The sequence below is a fragment of the Sprattus sprattus genome, assembly GCF_963457725.1.
Source record: "Sprattus sprattus genome assembly, chromosome: 5".
Classification (NCBI taxonomy): domain Eukaryota; kingdom Metazoa; phylum Chordata; class Actinopteri; order Clupeiformes; family Clupeidae; genus Sprattus; species Sprattus sprattus.
Window position 1 is genome coordinate 15,477,945 of NC_137924.1, and position 19,869 is coordinate 15,497,813.

Consider the following 19,869-nt stretch of genomic DNA (forward strand, 5'->3'; position numbering starts at 1 on the left):
ACGAGCAGCAGAGTTCTGGACGTATTGAAGTTTATTTATGACAGAGGTTGGGGAGCGTAGAAGATGCCATTGCAATAGTCCAGTCTGGAGGTTATGAGGGCATGAATGAGAGTTTGGGTGGTGGCAAAGGATAGGGAGGGTCGGAGGCGTGCAATGTTCTTGAGGTGCAAGAAGGCGGTTTTGGTGATGTGATTGGCGTGGGGCAAGAAAGAGAGGGTGGGATTAAGGATGACACCAAGGTTACGGACCTGTGTGGAGGGGGTGATTATGGAGCCGTCAATGTTGAGGGAGAAAGACTGGGCTGAGTGGGTGAGGTGCTTAGGGCCGATTATAAGTATTTCTAATTTGCTGCAGTTGAGTTTGAGGAATTTTTTTTGCATCCATGATTCTATTTCAGCTAGACAGATGGTGAGAGTGGAGTGAGTGACTGGGGTGATGGCCTTTGAAGAGAGGTAGAGCTGGGTGTCATCAGCATAACTGTGGAAATCAAGTCCGTGGCGGCGGATGATTTGGCCAAGGGGTAGGATGTAAATGATGAAGAGGAGGGGGCCGAGCACGGAACCTTGGGGGACACCGTGTGTAACAGGGGAGGTGGAGGATTTGCAGTTATTTATGGAGATGAATTGATGTCGGTCAGTGAGATAGGAGGTGAACCAGGAGAGGGCAGTACCAGTTATGCCAAGGGAGTGCTGGAGACGTGAGAGGAGGATGGAGTGGTTGGTTGATGGTGTCAAATGCAGCACTAAGGTCGAGGAGGATGAGGATGGTGAGGAAGCCAGAGTCAGCAGAGAGGAGTATGTCGTTAGTGATTTTGAGGAGGGCAGTTTCAGTACTTTGTTTTGAACGGAAGCCAGACTGGAGGGGTTCATAGAGATTATTAAGGGTGAGGTAGGACTTAAGTTGTGAGCTGACAGCTCTCTCAAGAACTTTGGACAGGTAGGGGAGGTTGGAGATGGGACGGTTGTTGGGGATGCCGGGGTCAAGACCAGGTTTTTTCAGTGCGGGGATGACAGCAGCGAGCTTGAGTGGGGGGGGTACCAGACCAGAGGACAGTGATGAGTTGATGATGTTGGTGATGAGAGGGGAGAGAGAGGGGAGGCAGGCCTTGACTAAGGAAGAGGGGAGGGGGTCAAGGGCACAGGTGGAGGTCTTCATGCTGCCGACTATGGAAGAAGTTTCTGTTTCAGAGATTGGATTGAAGGAGGAGAGTGATTTGGAAGAAGGGGAGGGTCGTGTTGAGGGCTGGGGGGGGAGGTAGTGGGCAGGGGGGAGGCAGCCAGCTGGTTGTGGATTTCAGTGATTTTGTTGTTGAAGAAGGATAGAAATTAGTTGCATTTGCTGGTGGAGAAGGAGGTTGAAATGGTGCCTATGGGCTTGAGGAGTTTACTGATGGTGGAGAAAAGCGTTCTGGGGTTGTTGGAGCCAGATTGGATGATGGAGGAGTAATGAGAGGAGCGAGCGGTGTTGAGGGCATCTACATATTGTTGCTGGTGGAGTTTAAAGGCGTCCAGGTGAACAGTGAGGCCAGTTTTTTTGGCCAGACGTTCAAGTTGTCGGCCATGCCGTTTGAGGTGGCGAAGTTGGTCAGTGTACCAGGGGGCGGAGCGGGTAAGGGATGATAGTTTTGTCTTAATGGGGGCGATGATGTCCAAGCAAGAAGAAAGTGCATCATTGTAGTAGTTGACCAGAGCAGTAGTGGAGACAGTAGAAGAAGGGACAGAGGCTGAATCTATCATTCAGGGCCTGTTTTGGAGCAGATTGCCTAGCAGTCCTTAGTCTCCCAATTTGCCAAGATGCTAATTGTGGATTATCACTCCCTAAAATCCACCTTCGGTAAGGTGTGCACTGCTCTGCTATTGTTTCTGACATCTGTGACAGTGGTAATAGCCAAGTGATCTTTTTCCAAATTGAAACTCATTAAGACCTACCTGAGGGGCCGCATGGAGTAGGAGAGGCTGAATTGGCTGGTTATCCTTTCCATTGAAAAAGCATATCATGCATCACCACCTTTATGTTTGAAAGGTGCTTGCCTGTGTGCTTTGCCTCTAGGTCTTGACGTTTAGATTTTGCGTCAAAATGAGATACATCGTGTCGTCGTATCGTCACATGATCAAATAGAGACTTGACATGGACAACAAAATATTACCCAGCAATCATCATTGCATATCTGTATATGACAACAATACCAATGAAAATAAGAAATTATTCATTTAATTGAATAGTTTTTTAATAGTTTCCATAGTTTAGGTAGGATAAGCATATTATTGTGTTATAGATTGCTACTGACTATTTCCCTTCTACAAAATAATTCACACCATGACCGAGATAGGTTGGCCATTCCAAGGGTATATATAGCATAAGGTACTCCATGTTAACAATATAACTAGTCATAACTAGTCATTGCTCGCGGGTGTTTTTCCAGAAAGTTCCCAACACTCAGTTACTTTGACGAAACAACAAGTTGCGAAAGACTAGAGAAAATAAACAGAAACACCCGACGAGGTAAAATCCCGGACGATTTGGCAATCCCTGCCGGACAAATTTTTAGGTCTCAAAAAGAGGACATGTCAGGGAAAAAGAGGACGTCTGGTCACCCTATGTTTAGTCTTTAATTATTAAGGCATTCCACTAATAGGCAGGTTTCTGTGCATTTTAAATGAAGGCTATTATGGACCTTTTGCAAATTGTTCGAAAATGTGAAACAATTTCTGGAAATTTCTTTTTTGATTGTGATATGTGGGGAAACAATACAAGTCAGCACAATTCATGATAATCTGCCTTTTGCCTGAGCATTATGACTTGCATCAGTGAGTTGAAAGTTAATTAGTCAATGTTGATGTTGACATTAGTGGGTGAAAGAGCAAGCCTGACAGTTCAGGGAGTTTGTTGCTTCTGTACATTTGGGAAGTCAAACATTATGCCTGACAAAATAAAGAGCAAAGGGCTTAATCCTCTTCACTTTAATGGAATTTCAAAGGTGAAGCTTTTATACATGATCAGTTTTATCGGCTCACCTGAGTTATGCAACATTATGTTGATATTTTGCAGTTTTATATGATAAGGTTCTGTAGGCAGCTAGTTTGTATAGTGTCCTCAAATTAATTTCAATGGTAAATAGTCAGTTGAAGGAGATATTCACAATGTCATTCCCACTCACCACCTATGTCCTAGTCCTGTTTTATACTTACCACTGCACCAAACACACTACAGCAATTGCATGAGCTTGTGGGAGAGAACTGTTAACCTGCTGAGGTCCTTAATGGAGCCTGCAGGCTGCAGTCTTTCCGACATTTATGCAGACAAGGTGGCCTCTGATGTCCTGCAGATGTAGAAAGAGCAACAACAACATGAAGTTTTGGAATAATTCTAACACAAAATACAGTTTTGTAGCATAATATGATGTATGATGCACAAAAAAGGATAGGTTCCACCTAGAGGTAAATTACCATTCATTTCAGACTAAATCATATAGATTCTATATCTAAAGGTATGTAGGTATGTAAAAGGAATACGCTAATATGCAAGTTAAAATTATTTCTAATTCATTCATTTTTTCCCAAGTGCAGTTAGAGACTAAATCACACTCCGGTGTTCTGACTTTGTGCTGACAAATCTTTTCCTTTCTTCTTGCACCTTTGTTGTCTGATGACTAATCTGAAAAGACACAAAGTCCAGCCTACTGAAGAGTAAACAAACCTCACACTGACTAAACTCTGTCACTGCGAATTTCTGAACTGGAATACATTTCTTCTTGCCGAGCTACAGCTTTTTGTCATTCAGACTTCTCAGTGGCTCTCATTTTGTTCTCATGTTACGTGATCTCGTCTGACTACATCTAAACACGCCTCTATCGCACGTTAGACCCCTGAATCGCTGTGGTCCTCCTCCTTCTACTCCTCTGGTAAATATATACTCTCACTCTGCCTGATCCGCATGTTATTCAGACTTCTCCATGGCTGCTGCACGGATATCTGTGAGGAGTGTTTTCACCGGGCTGCTGATCAGCGTCTTGTGCCTGGGCTCTGCTCAGGGTGGGAAGCTGTTAGTGATCCCAGCAGATGGTAGCCACTGGACGGGCATGAAGCCCTTGGTGGAGGAACTGGGGAGGAGAGGCAACCAGATGGTGGTCGTGATCCCAGAGGCCAGTCTTAGCATGGGCCCCTCAGAGCACACCACCACCCTCACCTTTCCTGTATCATTCACCAAGGAAAGCATGACAAAGGACCTCGGGAAAAAGCTGGACTTTTTAATGACTACAGACGTCTCCACCACTGTAGCAAGGTTAAACAACTACTGGAACACAATGGTCGTACTGAGTAACTATACCATGTTAACATGTGAAAACATGCTGTACAACAAGGAGCTGATGCAGACCTTACGGGATTATAACTTCGATGCTCTCCTCACTGACCCGTTTTGGCCGGTAGGAATCATCACTGGAGCTTATCTGAACATTCCCTCCATCTACATGCATGGTTTTCTCCCTTGTCCCCTTGACATTATGGCCACACGATGTCCTAGTCCTGTTTCATACTTGCCACTGCACTTCACACACTACAGCAATCGCATGAGCTTGTGGGAGAGGACTGTCAACCTGCTGAAGTCCTTACTGGAACCTGCAGCCTGCAGTCGCATGTACATTTATGCAGACAAGGTGGCCTCAGATATCCTGCAGAGGAAAACGTCCATTGTGGAGCTGGCGAGCAATGCTGCACTGTGGCTCGTACGCTTTGACTTTTCCTTTGAGTTCCCCATGCCTTTGATGCCTAACATGATCATGATTGGTGGGATCAAAGATGGAAAGCCGAAACCCCTGCCACAGGTGAGTTTGCTGTTATTTAGATATTCTTAAAAGTAAGTTATTAGATTCAGTTGAGTCATTCATTTAAATGAAAATCTAATTAGGTCGCCAATCTTAATCAAATGTCAAGTCTTGTTGTTAATCACGGTTCGGTGGCAGGGATGGATTACAGAACTGGCCTACCAGGCCTAGGCCCAGGGGCCCATGAGCTCAGGGGGCCCCTAAGCCAGAGCCTCTGCTTGAAATCACTGTTATTAACTTTGCTTGCTGGCAATTGTTTTAGAGGTAGCTTAAATGTATCTCTTATTTGTGGTTAGTTATTGTGCTGTTACAAGTCATTACATTTCTTTAAGTATTTGCGGGATGCGTGCACACGAAAGGGGGAGGTGTGGGGGGGGATGCTTTTACACGTCCATTCCCAGGTGCCCATGGTTTCAAAATCCGTCCATGTTCGGTGGATAAGAGAGCCAGGGTCTGCTGCATCTTTAGCTAAGCCTGATATAAGTTTAACAAAATAAAGAACAAGGGCTTAAATCACAGGTTAAAGGTTAATGGGCATGACATGTGTGGTCACTATTAACAGTTCCTCTGCATGCAAATTAAATACAAATAATGTACTAAAGATAAGAATATAATTGAAACGGTTGATGGTGGTGGAATAACTCTCAATAAACTCCAATCACCAAAAATCTGAAATATAGGGAGCCTACCCATACAAGTCCATATGCCATGCACCCATTTGACTAAAACATACCAGAATTTACTCCACAGTGAACATACAGTATATGATATCTTGGTTCTCAGACTGAACACTCTCAGGCACACAAACATTAGTAGTATTTACTTATTATGGCCGCTGCTGCACCAAGCAGAGGGTCATAAAGTGCCTGTCAAAGTTTCTTCATGTTCTTCTTCTTCTTCCTTACTTTTTTTTTTTTACTAATGTTTGGTCAGTGATATCCTAAACTTAGACTTAACCAATCCACATAAAATTTGGTATGGCTGTAGCCAAACATGGTTTATGAGTTATAAAGTTTGTGTACCTAGGTGACCCTGAATTAGGGTGGCCTCGAAGAACTTTTTGGGCAATAGCTCGAAAACCGTTTTGCCAAAAATGATGAAATACCCAAACCCATTACGACTTATTTGTGGAGTGGTGCCAAGGTGTAGCACTTCGAGCAAGCAAATATTTAGTGATGTAAAGGTTCAAACTTCACAAAATGTCAAACTCTGCATCACTAACACATTCCTTGGACGCACACCCCATTTTGTGAAATTTAATCTGTATGGGGCACATCAACTGACACGTTTCAAAATCTCAGGAAGCTAAAATGTTTAAATTTGGCTACATTTACTCACCTCTCCTGAAGTTTTATTTGGCTCGCTCATCAGATCAGAATGTGGCCCCTGCTCAGGGTCAGAGGTCACATGGTCATCAACTACAAAGTGCACGGAGAAGAGAAGTAAAGCAAAAGAGAAAGAGAGCAGGCAGCAGGATTTTTTTGTGCCTCTTGGCACTTGTCATTCCCATCTTGCAATGGCAGAATAATGTCTCAGCCATACAGTGATGGCCTTCTGTATTTGTCATTTTTGGCTTTCATTATTCAATTCAGCTATAATTGATCTATAGGAGCGTAGTCACCAAGTTTCACATGAAGTTCAAATACTGATGGAGTTGCTTACAATGGCAGACACAAATCCTAAAACTCAGCATTAACTATTATCCAGGTAAAAGTTAACTTTATTGATGTGAAACTGAATTTGATACACAATTCCCCTTTGCTTGGACTTGGAATTCCCATCTTGCATCAACAGAATAAGAGTACCAGCCGCATATACTGTGATGTTCAACACAAAAAAAGAGTATCAATATCTTCCACCTACAGGTAAATAACCATTAATTTCAGATAAGATCACATAGAGTCTAGATCTAAAGTCTGCATGTAAAAGGAATATGCTAATATGCAGGGGACAAAATTATATCTCTGAATACGACTTACATTTTTTTTCAAGTGCTGTTTTACAGCCTTTGCTCTGACATTGTCCAGGCAAATCTTTCCTTTTCTTATTGCACCTTTGTTGTCTGATAATTAATCTGAAAAGACACGAAGTCCAGCCTACTGAAAAGTAAACACACCTCACAGTGAGTAAACTCCTGAGTCACTGTGAGTCTCTCAACTGGAATATATTCCTTCTTGCCGAGCTACAGCTGCACATCATTCAGACTTCTCCATGGCTGCTGCACGGATATCTGTGAGGAGTTCTTTCACCGGGCTGCTGATCAGCCTCTTGTGCCTGGGCTCTGCTCAGGGTGGGAAGCTGTTAGTGATCCCAGCAGATGGCAGCCACTGGACGGGCATGAAGCCCTTGGTGGAGGAACTGGGGAGGAGAGGCAACCAGGTGGTGGTCGTGATTCCAGAGGCCAGTCTTAGCATGGGCCCCTCAGAGCACACCACCACCCTCACCTTTCCTGTACCATACACCAAGGAAAGCATGACAAAGGATCTCATAAAAAACCTGGACTTTTTAATGACCATTGATGTCTCCACCACTCTGGCAAGGTTAAAGACTTACTGGACCAGCATGGCCATGCTGAGTAACTATACCATGATAACCTGTGAAAGCCTGCTGTACAACAAGGAGCTGATGCAGACCTTACGGGATTATGACTTTGATGCTCTCCTCACTGACCCATTTTGGCCAGTAGGAATCATCGCCGGGGCTTATCTGGACATTCCCTCTATCTACATGCAAGCTAATCTCCCTTGTCCCCTTGACATTATAGCCACACGATGTCCCAGCCCTGTTTCTTACGTGCCACTGCGCCAAACACACTACAGCAATCGCATGAGCTTGTGGGAGAGGACTGTCAACCTGCTGAGGTCTTTACTGGAGCCGGCAGGCTGCAGTCGTATGTACATGTATGCAGACAAGGTGGCCTCAGACATCTTGCAGAGGGAAACGTCCATTGCGGCGCTAGCAAGCGATGCAGCACTGTGGCTCATGCGCTTCGACTTTGCCTTTGAATTCCCCATGCCTTTGATGCCTAACATGATCATGGTTGGTGGGATGAAAGCTGGAAAGCCGAAACCCCTGCCACAGGTGAGTTGGATTTGGTCAGGTGATGCAAATGTGACCTGATTATCTGCAATCAAGGCAAAGTACATTTGGGATCTACATGTTAGATACAGCTGCATTATTCAAGCAGTTAATCATTAACTTACTGGAGCCTGCAGCCTGCAGTCTTTTGTACATTCATGCAGACAAGGTGGCCTCTGATGTCCCTCAGATGTAAAAAGAACAGCAACAATCTCCAGTTTTGGAATAATTCTTACATAAATTAGAGTATTGTAGCATAATGTGATGTTCAACACAAAAAAAGTAGTATCAGTATACCTTTCACCTAGAGGTAAATCACCATTAATTTCAGATTAGATCACACAGAGTCTAGATCTAAAGGTATGTAGGTATGTGAAAGGAATACGCTAATATGCATGTGAAAATACTTTTTAAATACAACATTTATTTTTCCCAAGTGCAGTTAAAGAGTTAATCAAAACACTCTGTTTTACAACCTTTGTTCTGACTTTGTCCTGGCCAAACTTTTCCTTTCTTCTTACACCTTTGTTGTCTGATAATTAATCTGAAAAGTCACAAAGTCCAGCCAAATAAAAAGTAAACACACCTCACAGTGTGTAAACTCCTGAGTCACTGTGAGCATCTCAACTGGAATATATTCCTTCTTGCCGAGCTACAGCTGCACATCATTCAGACTTCTCCATGGCTGCTGCACGGATATCTGTGAGGAGTGCTTTCACCGGGCTGCTGATCAGCCTCTTGTGCCTGGGCTCTGCTCAGGGTGGGAAGCTGTTAGTGATCCCAGGCGATGGCAGCCCCTGGACGGGCATGAAGCCCTTGGTGGAGGAACTGGGGAGGAGAGGCAACCAGGTGGTGGTCGTGATGCCAGAGGCCAGTCTTAGCATGGGCCCCTCAGAGCACACCACCACCCTCACCTTTCCCGTACCATACACCAAGGAAAGCATGACAAAGGACCTTGGAAAAGAGCTGGACTTTTTAATGACCACTGATGTCTCCACCACTGTGGCAAGGTTAAAGAACTACTGGACCAGCATGGTCGTACTGAGTAACTATACCATGATAACCTGTGAAAGCCTAATGTACAACAAGGAGCTGGTGCAGACCTTACGGGATTATGACTTTGATGCTCTCCTCACTGACCCGTTTTGGCCGACAGGAATCATCGCCGGGGCTTATCTGGACATTCCCTCCATCTACATGCATGGTTCACTCCCTTGTCCTCTTGACATTATAGCCACACAATGTCCCAGCCCTGTTTCATACGTGCCACTGCGCCAAACACACTACAGCAATCGCATGAGCTTGTGGGAGAGGACTGTTAACCTGCTGAGGTCCTTACTGGAGCCCACGGCCTGCAGTCGTATGTACATTTATGCAGACAAGGTGGCCTCAGATATCCTGCAGAGGAAAACGTCCATTGTGGAGCTGGCGAGCAATGCTTCACTGTGGCTCGTACGCTTTGACTTTTCCTTTGAGTTTCCCATGCCTTTGATGCCTAACATGATCATGATTGGTGGGATCAAAGATGGAAAGCCAAAACCCCTGCCACAGGTGAGTTGGATTTGGTCAGGTGATGCAAATCAGGACTGATTATCGGCAATTGAAGAAAAGTTAAGGACCTCCTTCACGATACAACATACGCTGTCTGTAGACCAGTTTTATAGATACATTTTTTTGTATTTGTTTAGATATTGTTTAGTTATGCTGGCTGGCTTGCCCAACAGATGATGCAGGTATTTGGTGACGCAATTACTTGTGGCTATAGGATGCACTAAATAGAAATGGTGTCTGCATCCCGGATGGAGGCAGGGAGATTATTCCTGAGGAGGGGCTGAAGTCGTTTAGGGCTTTGTTTGTTAGAAGTAGTACTTTGAAATCAATTCCACTTTTGACAGCGAGCCAATGCAGAGAGGCAAGTACATGTGTGATATATATTTTTGAGGTCTAGTGAGTGTACGAGCAGCAGCGTGCTGTTTAAACTGGAGGCTCTTTATTGAGTTGTTGCTGCATCCGGACAGGAGAGCATTGAGGTAATCTAGTCCTGACGTAATAAATGCGTGGATTAGGTTTTCTGCATCTTGGAGGGATAGGACTTTTCTAATTTTGGCAATATTGCGTAAATGAAAAAATTATGTCTTTGAGATCCGTTTTATGTGTGAGTGAGTCAAGTAGGAGGTCTTAGTTGATAGTTACATCAAGGTTTTTGATGCTAGTATTGGGTGTTGGGATGCCATCGAGTGTGGGTAGATGGCTAGATAGTGTCATTCACAGCCTTTGATGCCAACATGATGTTCAAGTCTCTGTAATAGGATAATGATAATCTATAGTGTTGAAAGCGGCACTAAGGTCTAAAATATCTATTATTGAGATGCACCCATGATTGGATGTGATTAGTAGGTAACTCAAGACTTTGACTAAGGCAGTTTCAGTGCTGTGATGGGCTCTAAAGCCAGATTTGAAGTTTTCTTTGATTTTGTTTTGGTGCAGAAAGGAAGTAAGTTACTTAGCTACTATTTTTTCAAGTATTTTTTGTTTTACAAAAAAGGAGGTTAGATATGGGTCTAGTTAGCTAGATTATCAGGATCAAGGTTAGGTTTTTTGATTGATGGTTTGATCACTGCTAGTTGGAATTACTGTGGAATGCATCCTGAAATTAGTGAATTATACATTACATTCAGTATATCTCACTTAATAAGGGTAGAGCATGTTTAAGAAGTTTTGTGGGGATAAGGTCTAGTAGGCCCATCGATGATTTAGATGAGAGGAGCAGGGAATTTAGTTCAGGGAGGTCAATGAGTAAGGATTCAGGGAGTGCACCAGGTTGTGGGGATGTTGGCATAGGAGACTGTGCATTTGTTCTCTTATTGTTAGAATTCAATTGAAAAGGGTCATGAAATTGTTACTGCTAAAGATTATAGGAACAGACTGTTCGATTGCATTGTGGTTTTTTGTTAACCTAGAAATGGTGTTAAATAGAAACGTTGGGTTGTTTTTATTATTTGTAATCAATGAAGAATAGTAAGCCGATTTCGACTCAGAAAGTATTCGTTTATAGCTTTTTTTTATATAGACTAGTTTTCGTGTTGTTTAAGTGCACGAGTCTGATCAGTGTACCATTGGGCCAGTCATTTCTGTTTGTTTTCTTATTCTCTTTTTCAATGGTGCAACAGCGTCAAGGGTTGAGTGGAGCGCACATATGACGCCATCTGTTAGTAGGTCGATGAGGTGGAATGTGCATGCAGTGCCAGGGGTAGGAGCTGTGGCAAGAGCAGTTGGTAGTTTTGAAATTAATTCTGCCGTAGTCCTGTTGGATAGACAACAGCTGTAGAAATGGGTTAATTCCGATGTTGCACGGAGTTCTAATTGCATGTTGAACGTGATTAGGTGGTGATCTGAAAGGTCAGTAGCCTATTTTTGGGTAGAACTATAGGGTGGTGAATTTCTAAGGATGCGTTTTTAAAAGGTCAATGGTGTGGTATGTTAGTGAGTTGGTTAGTTTACATGTTGGGAGAACCCGATAGAGTCTAGTTATTGGAATGCAATTGTAAGATTATTATTTTCAGTGTCCATGTGGATATTAAAATCTCCCAGTATGAGGATTTTATCAGAGGATATTATTGTGGTGCCAAAGCTCTGCAAAAGCATCTAACATATCCCGTTCTGCAGTTCACGTTACAACCGAGCTCACGAGGGCCGAGTACAGCGAGGGCTGTCGTCATCTTCTCTCCACTCACACAACGCTGACTCAGCCAGTCTGACTAGTTAGCAGTCCCAGACAGACCGCAGCGCAAGAGCTGTCTGCAAATTAATCGCGATAAGATATGTTTGTAAATAAATACATCGTTTGAAATCCATATTTATTAGGCCACTGCATAAAAAAGAAAATAACAAAAAGCTCACGTTATAGTTATATGGCAACAAAAACATTTTTGTAAATACGTAATAAATAGTTCGTTTGTAAACTACCTGCTCAGCCTTTCCTATTCATTTTACCTCTTTCAGAATGGCATATTATGCAAATTAGATGATTGCGTCTCTAGCTACTTCTAACTTATTTTGGGAGAGCTAACAGCTACTTCCCTTACACAGGAGTTGGCCACACTGATTGTGCCCACACATTAATTTTGTTATTGTTATTACTGGATTAATGCGTTTGAGAATGAGGCCCATTTGACTTGGAGTTTAGGCTGTGGTGCTACCACGGGTGTGTTAGAAGGCGGAGTTGCGTTGATTAATGTTAATGTAAAGTACAAATAGTTTCGCTTCCAGGCTTGCCAGTAGCCTGTAGCCTACACTTATTGCAAGTATTGTGGTCGCTAATGGGGGTTGGGAAGTCGCTAAACATGTTACATGCCAGGGAGCAGACAGAGGTAGCACGAAAAGCCATGGCCGTGGGAGCCAACCAACTAAGAACAGTTAGCCGAGAGTGAAAGATAATAGGGAGGAAGATAATTCGCAGAGTCGATGTAATCATTATATTGTAATGTGAAAGGTAGTTGTAATCGGCGCACTCACTAGGATACTTAAGTACAGAAGCAGATTAGCAGCGCTCTGGGGCAGAGTGCACAGTAGCTAGGTAGTAGCAACACTAGCAAGTGGCTTCCGGAGTTTCTGTGTGATGTTCAACACAAAAAACGAGAATCAGATTATCTTCCACCTGGAGGTAAATCACCATTCATTTCAGATTAGATCATAGATAGATAGATCACATTGTTTTTTATATATTATTATATAATTAATCTGAAAAGACACAGTCCAGCCTACTGAAAAGTAAACACACTTCTTCACAGTGAGTAAATTCCTGAGTCACTGTGAGCCTCTCAACTGGAATATATTTCTTCTTGCCGAGCTACAGCTGCACATTATTCAGACTTGTCCATGGCTGCTGCATGGATATCTGAGTGGAGTGCTTTCGCCGGGCTGCTGATCAGCCTCTTGTGCCTGGGCTCTGCTCATGGTGGGAAGCTGTTAGTGATCCCAGGAGATTGCAGCCACTGGACGGGCATGAAGCCCTTGGTGGAGGAACTGGGGAGGAGAGGCAACCAGGTGGTGGTCGTGATCCCAGAGGCCAGTATTAGCATGGGCCCCTCAGAGCACACCACCACCCTCACCTTTCCTGTATCATTCACCAAGGAAAGCATGACAAAGGATCTCATGAAAAAACTGGACTTTTTAATGACCATTGACGTCTCCTCCACTCTGGCAAGGTTGAAGACTTACTGGACCAGCATGGCCATGCTGAGTAACTATACCATGATAACCTGTGAAAGCCTGCTGTACAACAAGGAGCTGATGCAGACCTTACGGAATTATAACTTTGATGCTCTCCTCACTGACCCATTTTGGCCTGTAGGAATCATCGCTGGAGCTTATCTGGACATTCCTTCGATCTACATGCAAGCAGTTCTCCCTTGTCCCCTTGACATTATAGCCACACGCTGTCCTAGCCCTGTTTCATACGTGCCGCAGCGCAAAACACACTACAGCAATCGCATGAGCTTGTGGGAGAGGACTGTCAACCTGCTGAGGTCTTTACTGGAGCCCGCAGGCTGCAGTCGTCTGTACATTTATGCAGACAAGGTGGCGTCCGACATCTTGCAGAGGGAGACGTCCATTGTGGAGCTGGCAAGCGATGCGGCACTGTGGCTCATGCGCTTCGACTTTGCCTTTGAGTTCCCCATGCCTTTGATGCCTAACATGATCATGGTTGGTGGGATGAAAGCTGGAAAGCCGAAACCTCTACAACAGGTGAGTTGGATTTGGTCAGGTGATGCAAATGAGGACTGATTATCGGCAATCAAGGAAAAGTACATTTGGGACCCGAAATCAGCCCCAATCCATTAGATAACCTACCCTCCTTCTAACTTAGGAGTGATTTCTCTTGATATCTGATGGGTTAATGTCAACCTTGACATGTGAATGGTCCAGAACGCGTGCATATTTTTACCAGCTAAAAAAAATATTCACCCACTGTTCATTCACCTTCATTGACTCCCTGTGACTGCACACATTCAATTCGTTAACGCTGGTTTATGCAGTGGAGGGTCGACATCTATTTTCCGGAACTGTACGATTCAGACTTACACTTCTGTACACCCTTTCAAACCCCCCTCTTACCTTCCTCACCTCTCCCCCCACAAAAAAACCTTCTTCACACTTACAATGCACTTCTACTACACGTTGGTTGATCAATATTTAGACGGTCACGCTTATTGATCAGATTTACCTCACTTATCATTACTTCAATTAACTAACACATTTTCCTTACTAATATCTGGCACTGTATTTTTAAGATATGTATTTCTGCTAGACCGCAGAATAGTGTGCTTCATGTACATTTTAAAAGCAGCATTATGCAGTAACTGTACTTCAGGGTTAGGGTAAGGATAAGCAGTATAACCTTAAAATAACAGCTTGGGGGCGCTACAATTGGGGCGCTACAATGACTTTTAATATGAAGAATCACCTCCGTGCCATTGCCATACCAGGGTCTGTAGGCATACAACTTCGTTCTGTAGTTTTGCCTGAAGCCGCCTGATGTCTACTGTCTGCCTAACTAGTAAGAAGTTAATTTGCCGTCTTGCTTTGTCTTGTGTTGCACTTGCTTGATGTTTGACCGTGTAAGGACAGTTGTTGACTAACTAGTTTGTACAAGTGTCAAAGTAAGAGGTTTTGCTAGTTTCGGCTGCCAGCATCTCGTTAGCAATTAGCTATTAATCCGTTATGCTACTTTAAATATTACTTTGATTTTTTTTTAAATATCTGTTTATGCAGAACAATTAGGTTGTCTGAAACTGTATACCACACTCTGGTGTACATTCCTAAGCACTATTAAATTCATGTTATTCATAGTCTTTAATTATTAAGGCTTTCTACAAATAAGCAGGTTTCTGTTCAATTCATTGACATTTTTTTCAAATTGTTTCAAAATGTGATTTCAACCAAATGGCTTTACATACAATTGGAATTTACCCATGCTTTTATTGTGACATCAGGGGAAATAATACAATCAGTACAATTCAAGATAAGCTGCCTTTTGCCTGAGCATCATGACTTGCAACAGTGCGTTAAAATGTAATTAGTCATTGTTGATGTTGACATTAGTGGGTGAAAGAGCAAGCCTGACAGTTCAGGAGAGTTTGCTGCTTCTGTAGCTTTGGGAAGTCAAACATCATGCCAGACAAAATAAAGAGCAAACGGCTCAAATCCTCTTCACTTTAATGGAGTTTCAAAGGTTACGCTTTTATACATTATCAGTATTATTGGCTCACCCAAATTATGCTACATCATGTTGATATTTTACAGTTTTATATGATTATGAAGGTTCTGTAGGCAGCTAGTTTGTATATTGTCCTCAAATGAATTTCAATGGTATATGGTCAGTTGAAGGAGATACACGCTGTCAATCCCACTCACCACCTATGTCCTAGTCCTGTTTTATACTTCTGCGTTGCACAAACTACAGCAATCGCCTGAGCTTGTGGGAGAGGACTGTAACCTGCTGAGGTCCTTACTGGAGCCCACAGGCTGCAGTCTTTTGTAAGGTGGCATATTCTTAACATGATGAAATATAGGCCTACCTGCTTCATGTTGATGCTTGTTGTAATGTTGTGAAATGGATTCATATAAGTTATTACATTCGACATACTGGTAGATTTGATCCTTTCGTGTACTCAAAAAAGGCATGCTTCTCGGTCATAGAACCATTGTTACCAGGTTTTTTTTTACAATCATGAAGGAATAGAAGAAATACTTCAAATATTTCATACCATAGATTATGTTAGATTGTTACTCAGTTTGATTCTTTCAACTCTTTCAGAATTGATTAAACTCATTGATTGGCACACAGGAGTTGTAGTCTCCAGAGTCGCAAATAATTAACCCGGGCAGTTATCCACTCAAGTTATGAAGTAGACTTTACACCACGGTGAGGGGAGCGCTTTGCACGATACCTTAGGTTATATAATAGCCTGCCGGTGCAAGCAGATTGAGCTCAGTCACAAGCCTGCACTATATGACTGTCCTATACAGGACAAACAAAGGCCACAAGCTACTCCTACTTACAGGCTTTAGCAAAGCCTCACTTCAACTCTCCGCCAGGTCTGAGTAAGTTAGTATGCAGCTCTGCTTACTCCTCTGAGCAGCATGGCTAAAGGGTTTTGTGTGTCTGCTCTGGGGCTACTAGCATGGTTGGGGCTCTGCTCTCTGGAGGCTGCTGTGGGGAGCAAGGTGCTGGTCATGCCTGTGGACGGCAGTCACTGGCTCAGTATGAAGGTGCTGGTGAAGGAGCTCTCGCAAAGAGGACACAAAATGGTGGTGCTTGTGCCTGAGACCAGCATCCTCATTGGAGATTCTGACAGCTACCAGACAATATCCTTCAAGGTGCCTTACACCAAGGCAGAACTGGATGCCAGCATCGACCAAATTAAGGATAAGGTGTTTCTGAAGAAACCAGGCGTCTCCGATGTGTTCGAAGCCGTGGCGGGGCTAATCAATTTCACCAGCACGCAGGTCAAAGGCTGTGAGGCTCTGCTATACCACCAGCCCCTCATGCAGCAGCTCCGGAACGAAGGCTTTGAGCTCCTACTCACTGACCCTTTCCTGCCTTGTGGCTCCATCATTGCTGAAGCCTTCTCGCTGCCTGCGGTCTACTTCCTGCGTGGCATGCCCGCGGGCCTTGATACAAGTGCAGCCCAGAGTCCCTCACCACCATCGTTTGTCCCCCGCTTTATGACCGGATACACTGATGTCATGAATTTCCCTCAGAGAGTGAATAACATGATTAAGACTATATTGGAGTCATACCTTAGTCGTGTACTGTATGCCAGTTTTGACGAGTTGTCTAGTAGGTATCTGGAAAAAGACATCACCTACGGGGAGATTTTGGGCCATGGGGCTATCTGGCTGCTGCGGTATGATTTTATCTTTGAGTTTCCCAGGCCACTAATGCCCAACATGATCCACATAGGGGGAATTAACTGTGCAAAGAAAAATGCCTTACCTGCGGTGAGTTGTTTTTAACTACAGTGTTAAACAAAGGTAATAACGGACTTTGATGTGAGTTTTTTTGTGTGGTGCAGACCAGTGTGTCTAGGTTCATGAAAAACATCTCTAAACAACTCATAAATGCTCATCTGCGCTCCATATTTAGGGGTGTATGCACATGTTAATTTATACAAATATGTTACGTTTTACAAACGACAATCCCTTTCTATCGATCTGTGTGGTCTCAGGCTAATCTGGCAGCATGTTTTGTCTCCTCTCACATGTGTAATGTTTTATAAACCCAGGACAAATATAAATCTTGCTCAGGTTTTTCTGATTTTATTTGCCCTGTGTTTCTATTGTAATACAAGATTGTTCCCTCTTTCCAGTGTGAACTTTCCCAGGTTTGTCTGATTGTAGGCTATGTCTGTAGAAGGGAGGACAATGAACTGTTAAATGAAAATATCACAGTATATTGTTTTTGAGGTGAATCCGTGAAACCACTTGAACCCTTATGCTAACTCTTAAATAGAAAAGTGAAGTTACTTAGCCTTGGTTTAATTACATTTGAATAGTGTATGAGTTCACTTGTCATGTTCATGACATGTTTGGCTTTAATGTAATGAGTTATGCTGAAACAAAGTATATATTTTAAATGTTTGAAGTCAATGAATCCTCCTCTGCCAGTTAATGCACACCAGTGAAGTGCTGCACTCTAGCATAGTAATAATAATATAATCCCTGGGAGGAGCCAGGGGTCTCTGTGAGATTTCAGTAGTAAACATTCAAGTAAGAGAAACATTCATCTGTTCGGTTGGGTTGTTTGAATCTGTTTTACTCCTACACAACTCTCACAACAGATTAATTGCAGTCTGACTGATTGTTTATAAAGTCAGCTTTACAGTATTATATGAGAATGTTTGACTTTCTTAATTGCCAAGGGGGCCTATTTTCATAAATGCACTTTATACTATTGTAATACTACTGTAGATTGTCTATTATATTGTGCTATATTTAGGACACATTGTGCTATATTCAGAAGCCTCTGTTAAGGAACCCATGATCTGGGGTTCTGTAATGTCCTCTTGTATAATATCTGTTTTGTGCTTTCATTTTAGGAGGTGGAGGAGTTTGTGAATGGGTCTGGTGAACATGGCTTCGTCGTCTTCACCCTGGGCTCCATGGTGTCCCAGATGCCGGAGGACAAGGCCCGAGTGTTCTTTGAGGCATTCAGGCAGATTCCACAGAGGGTGAGGGACCATTTTGGGGACTCGCTCATACTCATTGTTTGGGGTTCATCTGACCCTAACCCTTGTTTGGTAGCCTTAAATAATTCTTCCTTCAAGATTGTGCAAGATATCCATTTCCAAGTAATACCAGGAAATGTGTGTTGTTTTCCTTCTGATTTTGTATCTAGACACAGTTTATCAATAAGAGATGTATGACAATGAAACAGTTCAAAACAAACTGTCCTCTAAAGAGTATACTTGTAAACGTAAATAGCTTGAGAGAATGGTCTTCACATACTCAGTGCTACTCTCTTCATCCCAAGGTTCTGTGGAGATACACTGGACCTGTGCCTGAGAATGCCCCGAAGAACGTCAAACTCATGAAGTGGTTGCCTCAAAATGATCTTTTAGGTTTGTTGTTTGCAGTGCAGTTGAGTTTTTGCGTTTTGTTCAGTTTTTGTTTGAAAATGCAACACGTACTGCAACAGTATTGCCACACGTACTCTTCGGTGTCATACTCTATAGCCATTACTAGTTATACCTGTCAAGCAACCATCTACCACATCTGTGATTCCAGGCCACCCTAAGGTGAAGGCTTTCATCACACATGGAGGATCCCATGGCATCTATGAGGGTATATGCAATGGAGTGCCCATGGTGATGCTCCCATTGTTTGGTGACCAGGCTGACAATGTGCAACGCATGACTGCACGTGGTGTTGCTGAGACCTTGAGTATTGTTGACGTGACCACAGTGAAACTGTTGGAAGCCCTCAACAAAGTCATCAACGAGAAGAGGTAGGACGTGTTTCATTTTCAATGATTTGCTCAAGCATCTTATTTCTCTGTTTTGATAGCGTACACAAGCTGATACTCATGCAAAGTACTGTTTCCTTCGTTTCTCTAGTTACAAGGCAAATATGATGAAGCTTTCAGCTGTGCACAATGACCGTCCAATTGAACCTCTCGACCTGGCCGTCTTCTGGACTGAGTTCGTTATGAGGCACAAAGGAGCAGAGCACTTGCGGCCAGCTGCCCACGAGCTGAACTGGATCCAGTACCACAGCCTTGACGTGATAGCATTGCTAACTATCATTGTGCTCAGTGTTGTTCTGGTGACAGTGAAATGTTGTGTGTTCTGTTTTAAGAAGTGCACAGGAAAGACAAAGCAAAACAAAAACAAAAACAAGAAACAATAGTTAGGGATTATTTTGTTTGTGAGTGAGAGTGAATGGCACTGGCATAGGGGAAAAAAGACAAGTGTGTGAGCAGAACAAAAAACAATCTCAGGTTTCCACAGCCTACCTCCTCATTGTAACCTGATGTATTTGATGAACATAGAGACACAATTTGAAACTGTATGGGACGTTTCAGCTAGGCTAATAGTTGTAGCTGTATTTTCCAGTCAATACATGGAGTTCACAACGGGTTGTTTATTTAAGACTACTACAATCCTTTATACCAGTGGTTCTCAAACTGTGGTACGGCTCCATCTTTGTGGTACTCAGGCAGTTTCCCCATTTTTTATGACTTGAAAATTAATCATTAAATATACAGTATATTTAAAAAAAATCATTAAAACAACTAGATCCCAATCACTTAAGTTTGTTATTTATCTGAGCTTTGCTCATTTTTCTGATCAGGCATTACAGTGAGGTAATAACACTATTGTGGTGGTACTTGGAAAGCCAAATATTTTCTGAGGTGGTACTCACGGTGAAACGTTTGAGAACCACTGCCTTATACAATCTACACA

At 43.1% G+C, this 19,869-nt stretch overlaps 1 protein-coding gene across 1 annotated transcript; it reads left to right on the top strand.

The window, feature by feature from the left end:
• Positions 1–7,033: 7,033 nt before the first annotated feature.
• On the top strand, positions 7,034–19,312 carry LOC308366047 (uncharacterized protein; the record flags this gene model as incomplete). The annotated part of the gene is made up of 9 exons (XM_080839682.1): positions 7,034–7,903; positions 8,660–9,451; positions 12,866–13,648; positions 15,366–15,439; positions 16,045–16,906; positions 18,004–18,135; positions 18,438–18,525; positions 18,692–18,911; positions 19,021–19,312. 9 exons carry the CDS (start codon positions 7,034–7,036, stop codon positions 19,310–19,312), a joined length of 4,113 nt encoding a protein of 1,370 aa, XP_080695808.1.
• Between the last annotated feature and the right edge of the window lie 557 nt (positions 19,313–19,869).